Source organism: Bubalus bubalis, chromosome 20, assembly GCF_019923935.1.
Source record: "Bubalus bubalis isolate 160015118507 breed Murrah chromosome 20, NDDB_SH_1, whole genome shotgun sequence".
Classification (NCBI taxonomy): domain Eukaryota; kingdom Metazoa; phylum Chordata; class Mammalia; order Artiodactyla; family Bovidae; genus Bubalus; species Bubalus bubalis.
The window spans coordinates 63,459,171-63,471,858 of NC_059176.1; the positions used below are offsets into that span (position 1 = coordinate 63,459,171).

Genomic DNA, 12,688 nt, shown 5'->3' on the forward strand with positions numbered 1-12,688 from the left:
TACCATGAAGTGATGGGACCAGATGCCATGATCTTAGTTTTCTGAATGTTGAGTTTTAAGCCAGCTTTTTCACTCTCCTCTTTCACTTTCATCAAGAGGCTCTCTAATTCTTCTTCACTTTCTACCATAAGGGTGCTGTCATATGTGTATCTGAGGTTATTGATATTTCTCCCAGAAATCTTGACTTCAGCTTGTGCTTCATCCAGCCTGGCATTTCGCATGATATACTTGGCATATAAGTTAAAGAAGCAGTGTGACAATATATAGCCTTGTTGTACTCCTTTCCTGATTTGGAACCAGTCTGTTATTCCATGTCGAGTTCTAACTGTTGCTTCTTGATCTGCGTACAGATTTCTCAGGAGGCAGGTAAGGTGATGTGGTATTCCCATCTCTTAAAGAATTTCCCACAGTTTGTCACGATCCACACAGGCAAAGGCTTTTGCATAGTCAGCAAAGCAGAAGGAAATGTTTTTCTGGAACTCTCTTGCTTTTTCGTTTACCCAGCGGATGTTGTCAATTTGATCTCTGGTTCCTCTGCCCTTTCTAAATCCAGGTTAAACATCTGGAAGTTCACAGTTAATGTACTGTTGAAGTCTACTTGGAGAATTTTGAGCATTACTTTGGTAGCATGTGAGAGGAGTGCAATTGTGCAGTAGTTTGAACATTCTTTGGCATTGCCTTTCTTTGGGATTGAAATGAAAACTGACCTTTTGCAGTCCTGTGGCCACTGCTGAGTTTTCCAAATTTGCTGGCATATTGAGTGTCGGACTTTAACAGCATCATCTTTTAGTATTTGAAATAGCTCAACTGGAATTCCATCACCGCTGCTAGCTTTGTTCATAGTGATGCTTCCTAAGGCCCACTTGACTTCACATTCCAGGATGTCTGGCTCTAGGTGAGTGATCACACCGTCATGGTTATCTGGGTCATGAAGATCTTTTGTGTACAGTTCTTCTGTGTATTTTTGCCACCTCTTCTTAATATCTTCTGCTTCTGTTAGGTCCATACCATTTCTGTCCTTTATCGAGCCAATCTTTGCATGAAATGTTCCCTTGATCTCTGATTTTCTTGAAGAGCTCTCTAGTCTTTCCCATTCTGTTGTTTTCCTCTATTTTTCTAATTCTTAAGGAAAGTTAAAAAGTAGGAATTAGATGATTAAATTTATAGTAATCACAAATACTTAATGAAGACCTGAGTGGCAGCTAAAGAAGTAGAACAGCACTAGGTAGAGCTGTAAAGAAGAACTACTTGATGAAAATAAGGCTTTAGAGCTGAGTGCTAAATAAGCTTCAGTTAAGGAGATGCCCTGAACTTAGTAGAAATGCCCTTGTTTTCTTGTGAGAATGAATGAATAGGTTGGTCTCAGGCATCTTCTTATATCCCCCATCATCTTGGTCCCTCAGTCAGAGAGACCCCTTTAGGAACATCTTGTGTTTCAAATTTCTCTGAGCAGGTCCAAGTAGTAAGGCTGGAAACAAGTGGTGTTAGTCTTAATGTATTTCAGACTAGGTTGACTTTTTTTTTTTTTTTTTGCTTATTCAAAGATAAGATGGTTATGAGTATTATTATAAGATTCACTTGAAACCTGGGGCTGAGGAAATATATTTGTACCAAAGTATTTTAATGACTTGTTTCATGTAATGAATGACTTCTCTTTTTTCCAGGGAATGGATTTGTAAACTCAAGAGCTTCTCCAAATTTGATCGGAACTACTGGTGCAAATAGTTTAGGCAAAGTTATGCCTACAAAGTCTCCCCCTCCTCCAGGTGGTGGCAGTCTTGGAATGAACAGTCGAAAACCAGATCTTCGAGTTGTCATCCCCCCTTCCAGCAAGGGCATGATGCCTCCACTGGTACGTTAAACCTTTCATTCTTTAAAACATGCATTTTATACATAGTATATGTTTTCCTTTGGAATTTTCTATACTTCCATGGGATCTAGACCTTTTCCTAATGAGTATTTCTATTGGAAATTAGCATTTGAAGAGACAAGTCTATTTTAAATATACAGAAACAGATTATGAAAAAAACGGAGATAAACCTACTTAATGGTTATTTAAATTAAAGCTAAATATGGAGAAGTTATTATGTTAATTTTCATTTACTGGGCTGGAATCTTTACTTAGAGATCTCATCCTCAATTTGATAAATTAAACTTGACTTAAGTACTTCTCTGTGCTTTTGCGTAGTTTCAGTATCTTTAGCATATTCTTTTCTGTAATAAAAACTCTATTAGAAAGTTCTACATACAAAGAAAACTATTATAGAATAGGAAAGAATGCGTAAAAACTTCTGCTAATAAGTTTTTTTGTTTACTCCTTCTCAAATAACCTTCTCATTTAACTCTATAAAGAATATAGGTCTTCCCACTCTATTCCTTAAAAATGTTCCAGCCTCGTTTGCTTTTGTATCCTGGGTCTGTGAAGAAGGGGAGAATGTTTATCACCTTAGCTTTCTACAGAAAAAGTTATATATGCAAGTTTTATCTGTCTGACTTCAAACAATCAATGTGATGTACCAGGTGGTCTTTCTACTATGCAGCTGCTGAACTTGCCATTTGATAGATTTTTAAGTAAAAGCAGTGCTATCAAGGTTTAGATAATTATTCTACACTGTATAATACTTTATGGATTCCCAGACTTCTTTATGTGCATTGTGTCATTTGAAGCTCAAACTGTGATCTTCGCTAGGTAAGATAAGGAGACCAAGGGAAAGGTCAGTACTGGTCCAACATAGTGCAAAAGAGAGCCAAAACTGAAACTCATTAAGTCAAAAAGCAAAGTGCTTTTTCATTCAGAGATATAGAAAACTGAAAACTTGTTCCCAGCCTTACACTAAAAAAATGTTGGACAAGCAAGTTCATAGTTTTTCTTGAACACGTTGTAGTATTGAGATTTCAGGGCAACCAGCTGGCCCAGACTCTAGGGAGGGACAGATACTGCAGGGAGAGAACATTGGAGCATGGACTTATCTGGGCAAGACACAGATAATGAATTAAGCTAGGGTGATTGGTGAATTTCTGGAGACCAAGTGTTCACTGGCAGAGCTCTGTAAAACCTCTGGGATAGTGATATAGGGCAAGTCTTATTCTCTCTTGCAGAAAAAATTGGAAATGTTCTGAAAAAAATCTTTTCTTTGGTATACAGCTGGGATAGGGGAAGAGCCACCACTACAGTATGGGCAAAAAGTTTTCTCTGGGTACTTCTGTTTCACTCCTGTGGAATAGGAGTCTTAATCTATGAAGAGATGAACAACACAAATGGTCACCCTTAGGGGACTGGTGAATTCCGTCTGTACTGGGGCAATGGGAAAGGGAAACTCTCTCAGCCTGCGGTGAAGGTGAAGGAACAGTGCCATATCATGGCAGAATTTCTGAGAAGGCTGCAGCCTGATGCATAACACAAAGGAGAAGGCTTAAAACTGAGAATGTAGCAGTTTTCTTTGGGGAAAAAACAAGCAAAAAAACCTCTAGCAAACCAGTCTCCCACTGCCCCCAGAGGCATTTGAGGCCTGTGGTAACTATACTGAGGGTAACAATACCAGCAACGAAACACAGACTCAGCCTAGTTCTTAATTAAATTAACTCAGACTCTGCACTAAAGGCCTGGCAGGAGGAAGACCTGTAGGTTTACTGTAAGTAAAAATTGCCCAAACTGAAATATAAACAGAAGTTGTTGCTGCTCTCAGTCATGTCTGACTCTTTTCCACCCCATGGACTGCAGCACGCCAGGGTTTCCTGTCCTTCACCATCTCCTGGAATTTGCACAAACTCATGTCCATTGAGCTGGTGATGCCATCCAGCCATCTCATCCTCTTGTCTCCCACTTTTCTTCCTGCCTTCAATCTTTCCCACCATCAGGGTTTTTTCTAATGAGTTGGTTCCTCGCATCAGGTGGCCAAAGTATTGGAGCTTCAGCATCAGTCCTTCCAGTGAATATTCAGGGTTAATTTCCTTTAGGATTGACTGGTTTGATCTGTTTGCTGTCCAGGGGACTCTCAAGAGTCTTTTCCAGCACCACAGTTCAAAAGCATCAATTTCTTGGCGCTCAGCCTTCTTTATGGTCCAACTCTCACACCCATGCATGACTGCTGGAAAAACCATAGCTTTGACTAGATGAACCTTTGTCAGCAAAGTGATATCTCTGCTTTTTAATATGCTGTCTAGGTTTGTCATGGCTTTTCTTCAAGGAATAAGCATATTTTAATTTCATGGCTGCAGTCACTCTCCACAGTGATTTTGGAGCCCAAGAAAATAAAATCTGTCGTTGTTTGCATTTTCCCCCATCTATTTGCTATGAAGTGATGGGACTGGATGCCATGATCTTCATTTTTTGAATGTTGAGTTTTAAGCCAACTTTTTCACTCTCGTCTTTCACCTTCATTGAGAAGCTCTTTAGTTCCTCTTCACTTCTGCCATTAGGGTTGTATCATCTACATATCTGAGGATATTTATTTTCTCCCAGCAATCTTGATTCCAACTTGAGCTTCATCCAGCCTGTCATTTCACATGATGTACTCTGTGTGTAAATTAAATAAGCAGGGTGACAATATACAGCCTTGATGTACTCCTTTCCCAATTTGGAACCAGTCTTGTACCATGTCCAGTTCTAACTGTTGCTTCCTGACCTGCATACAGATTTCTCAGGAGGCAGATAAGGTGGGTGGGGTATTTGCATCTCTTTAAGAATTTTCTAGTTTGTTGTGATCCACAGAGTCAAAGGCTTTAGCATAGTCAAGGAAGCAGAAGTAGATGTTTTTCTGGAATTCCTTTGCTTTCTCTATGGTCCAACAGATGTTGGCAGTTTGATCTCTGGTTCCTCTGCCTTTTCTAAATCCAGTTTGTACATCTGAGGGTTTTCTCGATTCACGTACTGTTGAAGCCTAGCTTAAAGGATTTTGAGCACTACCTTGCTAGCATGTGAAATGAGTGCAATTGTGCAGTGGTTTGAACGTTCTTTGGCATTGCCTTTCTTTGGGATTGGAATGAAAGCTGACCTTTTCCAGTCCTATGGCCGCTGCTGAGTTTTCCAAATTTGCTGGCATATTGAATGTAGCACTTTAACAGCATCATCTTTTCAGATTTGAAATAGTTCATTTGACATTCCATCATCTCCTTTAGCTTTGTTCATAGTAATGATGCCCATGTAACTTCACACTCCAGGATGTCTTACTCTAGGTGAGTGATCATACCATTGCGGTCATCCAGATCATTGAGGCCTTTTTGTACAGTTCTTCTGTGTATTCTTGCCACCTCTTTTTAATCTCTTCTGCTTCTGTTAGGGCCGTACTGTTTCTGTCCTTTAATGTACCCATCTTGCATGAAGTATTCCTTGGTATCTTTTAATTTTCTTGAAGAGATCTCTAGTCTTTCCTATTCTGTTGTTTTCCTCTATTTCTTTGCATTGTTCACTTAAGGCTTTCTTATCTCTCGTTGCTATTCTTTGGAACTCAGCATTTAGATGGGTATATCTTTCCTTTTCTCCTTTGCCTCTCGCTTCTCTTCTTTCCTCAGCTATATGTAAGGCCTCTTCGTACAACCATTTTGCTTTGTTTTCTTTCTTTTTCTTGGGGATGGTTTTAGTCACTGCCTCCTACGCAGTGTTACAAAAATCTGTCCATAGAATTACCCAAACTGTAATGTAAAGAGAAGAGTCAAAAGAAAACAAAAAAACAAAGCAATACCTCCTCTCAACCTAGAATTCTGTACCCAGCAAAAATATCTTTCAAGATATGAAAAAAAAATAAAAACTTTTTCAAACAAAAATGTGGGAATTTATTGCCGAGAGACATACATACTCTACAAAAAATATTAAAGGATGTCCTTTGGAAGAAGGAATATGCTACCAGAAAATTCTTGGGTCTGTACAATAAATAAAAATAAAGAATGGAAATGGAATAAATGAAGATTAAAAATAAAGTTAATTTTGTCTTCCATTTTATAAATTTCAATTTTAGAACAGTTTTAAATTTATATAAAGATTGCAAAGATAGTACAGAAAGTTCCCATATGCTTCACACTCAGTTTCTCCTGTTACTAACAGATTAATATTACAGCTAATGAGTCAATGTTGATAAACTGTTATAAAGTCCATTTATACATTGTTTTAAAGTCCAGAGTATTCAAATACTCTTAGTTTTTAACCTTATGTCTTTTTCTGTTCTGGAATCTAATCCACGATACCGTATTGAATAGTAGTATGTCTAGTAGTAGTAGACATAGTAGTCGTGTCTTTTTAGGTTCTTCTTGTCTTTGAAATTTATCTACGACTTTACTTACTTTAGTGACCTTGACAATTCTGAGGAGTACTGGTCAGATATGCTGTAAAATGTTCCTCAGTTGGAGTGTTTCTGATGTTTTCCTCATGGTTAGGCTGGTGTTACACATTTGAGGGAGGAGGAAGGTCATGGAACTAATGTGCCCTTTTCATCACATTATATCAAGGGTACATACTATTTCCATGACTGCTGATCACTTTGATAACCTTGCTGGTGTATGGTGTAGTATTTCACTTGCTACTCTTTTCCCCCTTCCCATACTGCCCTCTTTGTAAGGAACTTACTGTGTGAGGCCCACATATAAGGAATGGAGGTTATATTCCACCTCTTTTAGGACAGATTATACATTATTTGGAGTTGTTCTACACAGGTCACTTATTGTTCTCTGTCATTTAATCATTTATTTATATTAATATGAACTCACGTACATTGATTTTATACTTTGGGTTGTAGTAGTACTAAACTTTGTTAATGTATGATTCTACCAGTGCTGGTTTATTCTGTTGCTCAAATTGTTCCAGCTTTAGCTATTGAGGACTATTCACTTGGTTCCTGTCCCCTTTTATATACTCTTGTTGTTTTGGGGTTTTTTTTAGCAGGGGTAAAGGTAGGGGAGTTACTGTTTTATTTTCTGGTTACTTTGGAATGCTTCAGGATCATCTTGTGTATTTTCTGCTCCAGTTCTACAATCAGGCATTTCTCTGAGGAACCTTGGCCTGTTTTTGGAGAATGTTATTAGAAACCAAGATCTGGCTGTTTTCCCTCTTCTTACTTGCTTCAAAAGATAGTTGACTCTCTAAAGCAAAAGTAGTGGCAGTGACTTTTGTGTTTACAGCACATGTAGAAATAAAATATATTAATCTTAAGTTGGTGAAAAAGTAATTGTGGTTTTTGGATCACGAATTTTATATCATTATAACTAGGCTCAAACATATCTTTATTAATCAAAAGAGGAATCATTATAATCAACACATTTTTCCCAACAAGAAATAAGTTTATTTATTCCTATAGCATAAAAACCCATACTTTGGAATTCAGCGAACTCTTAGAAAGCATTTTCTGCCTCCTGCTGGTTGTGGAAGCATTTTCTCTGCAAGAAGTTGTCAGGATGCTTGAAGAAGTGGTAGTTGGTTGGCAAGAGGTCAGGTAAATATGGTGGATGAGGCAAAACTTTGTAGCCCTATTCATTCAACTTTTGAAGTATTAATTGTGCAATGTGTGGTCAGACGTTGTCATGGAAAAGAATTGGGCCCATTCTGTTGACCAATTTCAGCTGTAGGCATTGCAGTTTTTGATGCATCTCATTGATTTGCTGAACATACTTCTCACATGTAATGGTTTCATCAGCATTCAGAAAACCATAGTGGATAAGACAGGCAGCAAACCACCAGTGACTGTGATCTTTTTTTGGTACAAGTTTGGCTTTGGGAAGTGCTTTGGAGCTTCTTCTCAGTCTAACCACTGAACTGGTCATTGCTGGTTGTCGTATAAAATCCACTTTTTGTCATACATCACAATCCCATCAAGCAATGATTCATCATTGTTGCATAGAATAAAAGAAGATGACACTTCAAAATGACAGTTTCTTTTATTTTTCAGTCAGCTCCTGTGGCACCCACTTATTGAGCTTTTACACCTTTCCAGTTTGCTTAAATGCCAACCGACTGTACAATGGTCAGTGTTGAATTCTTTGGCAACTTCGGCTGTAGTTGTAAGAGGTTCAGCTGTGATGATCCTCTCACTTGGTCATTGTCAGTTTCTGATGGCTGGCCAGTGTGCTCGTCATCTTCAAGGCTTTCTCTCCTTTGCAAAACTTGTTCAACTACCACTGCCCTGTATGTTTGTTAACAGTTCCTGGGCCAGATGCGTTGTTGATACTGCAAGTTGTCTCTGCTGCTTTACAATCCATTTTAAACTTGAATAAGAAAATGGCTCGAATTTGCTTTTTGTCTAACATCATTTCACTAGTCTAAAATAAATATAAACAGCAAGTAGTAAGTTATTATGGAGGAGGAAGTGGCAACCCACTCCGGTATTCTTGCCTGGAGAATTCCATGGACAGAGGAGCCTGGCAGGCTCCATGAGGTCACAAAGAATCGAACACGACTGTGATTAACATACACACAAAGTAAGTCATTAGCAAAAAAATAAAGTGAGAATTGTACATTAAAATGATGTGTGACATAACCACATTTACTTAAGAATGTATTCCAATATCAAACAGCAGAGTTCAATAGTGCGAAACCACAATTACTTATCAACCTAACATGATAACAGAGCGGAGAATTAGAAATATACTTTTATAGGTCTTTACACATGATGAAGTATACATTTGAAGTTTAACTCAAATTAACTGAAAGCAGATTTTGTAAACCCAAGTAAAACTGCAGGAAATAAAAAGAGGTATAAATGATAAGGCAATAGAGATAAAATGGAAATACAAAATATGCTTCAATATCCCAAGAAATGGGAGAAAGGGCAAAAAATAAAGAACAGATGGAGCAAATGAAATATAGCTAACAAGATTGTAGATTTTAATCCAACTATACAAATAAACATGGTAATAAACATCAGTTAAAAGACAAAATGTCAGATTGGTTTTTTAAAAAAAATAAAAAGGTCATACTATATAATATCTATAAGGACTCTACTTTAAATATAAAGACATAGGTAAAAAGATGGAGGAAAATATACTATGCAAACATTAGCCAAAAGAAAGCGAGTACAGCCATAATAAGTTCAAACAATGTAGACTTCACAATAAGAAATATTATCTAGGATAAAGAATTTTGATACATGGCAAAACCAATACAATATTGTAAAGTTAAAAAAATAAAATAAATTAAAAAAAGGATAAAGAATATTTGCTGACAAATGTTTGCCAACAAAGGTCTGTCTACCAAAGCTATGGTTTTTCCAGTAGTCATGTATCGATGTGCAAATTGGGCCATAAAGAAAGCTGAGCACCAAAGAGTTGATGCTTTTGAACTGTGGTATTGGAGAAGACTCTTGAGAGTCCCTTGGACTCATATTGGACTGCAAAGAGATCAAACCAGTCAATCCTAAAGGAAATCAGTCCTGAATTATTCATTGGAAGGACTGATGCTGAAGCTGAAACTCTAGTACTTTGGCCACCTGATGCAAAGAACTGACTCATTTGAAAAGACCTTGATGCTGGGAAAGACTGAAGGCAGGAGGAGAAGAAGATGACAGGAGTTGAGATGGTTGGATGGCATCACCGACTCGATGGACGTGAGTTCGAGCAAGCTCCGGGAGTTTGTGATGGACAGGGAAGCCTAGTGTGCTACAATCTATGGGGTCACAAAGAGTTGGACATGCCTGAGCGACTGAACTGAACTGAACTGAAAGAAGAATATTACATATTCCAAGAAATATCTTTAATGTGTATGCACCTAACAGGAAACATTCAAAATACAGAAAACAAAGATGATACAACTAAAAAGTAGAAGAGAAAAATCCATAATTATAGTTGGAATATTCAACACTCTTCTCTCAGTAGTTGATAGAACAAGTAGGCAGAAAATTCAGTTAAGGATCTGGGTGACTGAGAAATATTTAACCAGCCCGATAAGAGACATTTATAGAACCCTTCACTTTGCATAGCAGAACATAAATTTTTTCTTTAGTGCATTTGCAACATGCAGCAGGGTATCCAGTGTCATAAAACCTCAGCAAATTTCAAAGAATTGAAATCATATGGATTACAGTCTCTGACCGTAATAAAATCAATAACAGAAAGACAACAGGAAAACCTCCACATATAGAGATTAAAGAACATGTTTTTAAATAGCTCATGAGTCAAGAGAAATTTTGAAATCTATAGCATATCAGAATTTTGAAGACCAACTAGGAGGAGTTTTGAGAGGGGAAATTAATAGCATTTATATTAGAAAAGAGGAAGGTCCCAAATCAGTAAGCTTTTACTTTAGGAGAGAAAAAAGAGCAAACTTAACCGAAAGGAACCAGAAGAAAAGGAAAAAATGAGCAGAAATTAATGAAACTTAAAGTAGAGAAAAGGAGTCAGACCAAAGGCTGATTCTAAGTTTATCACTATAATTTACCATGTTAAAAGAATTCCACTTTTATTCATAATAAAAAGAAGTTTCACCAAACTAGGAGAAGAAAGGAACTTTTTTAACCTAATGAAGACTGTTTTCAGAAATTCTGCAACTAATATACTTAATAAGGGGAAACTTCAGTCTTTAGTAAAATAATATTAGAAACTAGACAGTGATGTTTTATTCTCACGACTCATATTCAACATTATACTGGAAGTCCTAGATGAGGCAGTAAGGCAAAAAAATCAAATGCATAGCATACATACTGGGAAGGAAGAAATTAAACATTCATAGAAGATATAATATGTAGAAAAGCATAAAGAACCTACCAAAAAATCTTCCAGTGGAAGTTTCATGTTGGAGTATGAAATTTTAAAATATCATTTAAACATTACTCAAAAAATACCTACAAATCTAACCATATGATTTTCACGCTAAAACTATGAAAGATTGTTGAAAGAAACCAAAGAGCCAAATACGTTGTTTTCAGTTGCTAAGTTGTGTCCAGCTCTTTTGTGACCCCATGGACTATTGCCAGCCAGGCTCCTCTGTCCATGTGATTTTCTAGGCAAGAATATCGAGGTTGGTAGCCATTTCCTATCCAGGGGATTTTCCCAACCTAAAAGGATCAAACCCACATCATCTGCATTGAAGGCAGATTCCTTACCACTGAGCCACCAGGGAAACCTATGTCAAGATGTTATTCCTTCCTAAATTGGTTGGAAGATTAAACACAACCCTGGTTTACATCACAGCACAGATTTTTGTAGGTATCAGCAAGCGAATTTTAAGAATGTGTGGAAAGGCAAAGGAACTACAATAGCCAGTACAATTTTGAAGAGAACAAGATAGACTAACATTTCCTGGTTTCAAGACATAGTATAAAAGCTACAGTAGTGAATGTGTGGGGGACTTCTCTGGTGGTCTGGTGGCTAAGACTCTATGTTTCCAATGCAGGGAGCCTGGGTTCAATCCCTGGTCAGGGAACTAGATCCCATATGCTGCAACTAAGACCTGGCATAGCCAAATAAATAAATATTTTTTAAAAGACTGTGTGGTACTGGCAAAAAGATGAGCACCATAGGTCAAAGAGAGCCCAGAAAATATATTCAGTTGGTGTTTTACAAAGGTAGTAAGGCGGTTCAGTGGAGTAAGGACAGTCAGTACAACTAACGGTGCTGCAGCAGTTTAACGTCAGTATACAAAAACAGAACCTCAAAGTGTAATTCATACCTTGTACAAAAGTTAACTCAAAATGTATTATAGATCCAAATATAAGACACAAAACTGTGACACTTTAGAAGAAAACATTAGAGAATTACACCAAAAGCATAGTCCATAAAAAATGGATATATAGCTATTTATCAAAGTTTAAGATTCACTCCATGAAAAGGCCCTGTTCAGAGAATAAAAAATCAGTCTACAGATTAGGAGAGAATATTTACAAAATCAGCGATCTAGTAGAAGATTTGTATCCAGAATGATACAACTGCATACCTGGTAAGAGTGGCTAAAATTACAAAAACAAAACCAAAAAAACTATAAGTGCCAAGTTCTGGCAATGATGCAGAACAAAAGGAATTCTCATGTATTCCTACTTAGAATGCAAAAGAGTAGGGCCGCTTCAGAAAGCAGTTTGGCAACTTCTTATAAAGTTAAATATGTATTTGTCATACAACCGAACAGTCTTGCTTCTAGAGAATTTACTCAAGTGAATTGAAAACCATGCTTACACAGAAACTGTGTTTTTCACTAATTTCCCCCAAAGAAAACAACAGAAATAACCTTCCAGCAGCTGAATGCATATACACACTCTGGTACATCTGCAGAAAGGAATATTGCTTAGCAATTAAAAAAAAAAAAAAAGGATGAATTTAATTCATGACAGTATAAATGAATCTTAAATGAATTTTGCTAATTGAAAGAAGCCAAATCCAAAAGATATGATTACATTTATATTTCATTCTGGAAAATGGAGAACAGATACGTAGTTGCCAGGGGTAGGGAGAGAAGTTGACTACAAAAGGAGTAGTGTAGGGAATGTTTGAGGGGATGTGATACTGTATTGTTGGATACATGAATCTATGCTTTTGATAAAACCTACAAAACTATACAATACAGAGTGATTTTTTTTTTTAACTATATGCAGTTAAAAAAATCTACCAGGATTCCAGGGGAACCCAAGATGAAATACATGAATAATTATTAAAAATGAGTGATATAATATGGAAGGGGATGAACTGGTCTAAATAACTTTGCTATCGCTCAAGATGGTAAATTTGTTAAACACACACAGACACACACACCCTTAAATAAGTGAATACTATACATTGT

The 12,688-nt window shown here is 37.0% G+C and overlaps 1 protein-coding gene across 13 annotated transcripts in view; it reads left to right on the top strand.

Annotated features, from left to right (window-relative positions):
• Positions 1-12,688, top strand: part of MEF2A (myocyte enhancer factor 2A) — a 169,211-nt gene that overhangs the window by 139,804 nt on the left and 16,719 nt on the right. For all 13 annotated transcript variants that reach the window (XM_044933094.2, XM_044933095.2, XM_044933088.2 and 10 more), the window contains one exon: positions 1,665-1,852. In XM_044933094.2, coding sequence (XP_044789029.1) covers positions 1,665-1,852 — 188 coding nt within the window. The remainder of the gene's footprint in view (positions 1-1,664; positions 1,853-12,688) is intronic.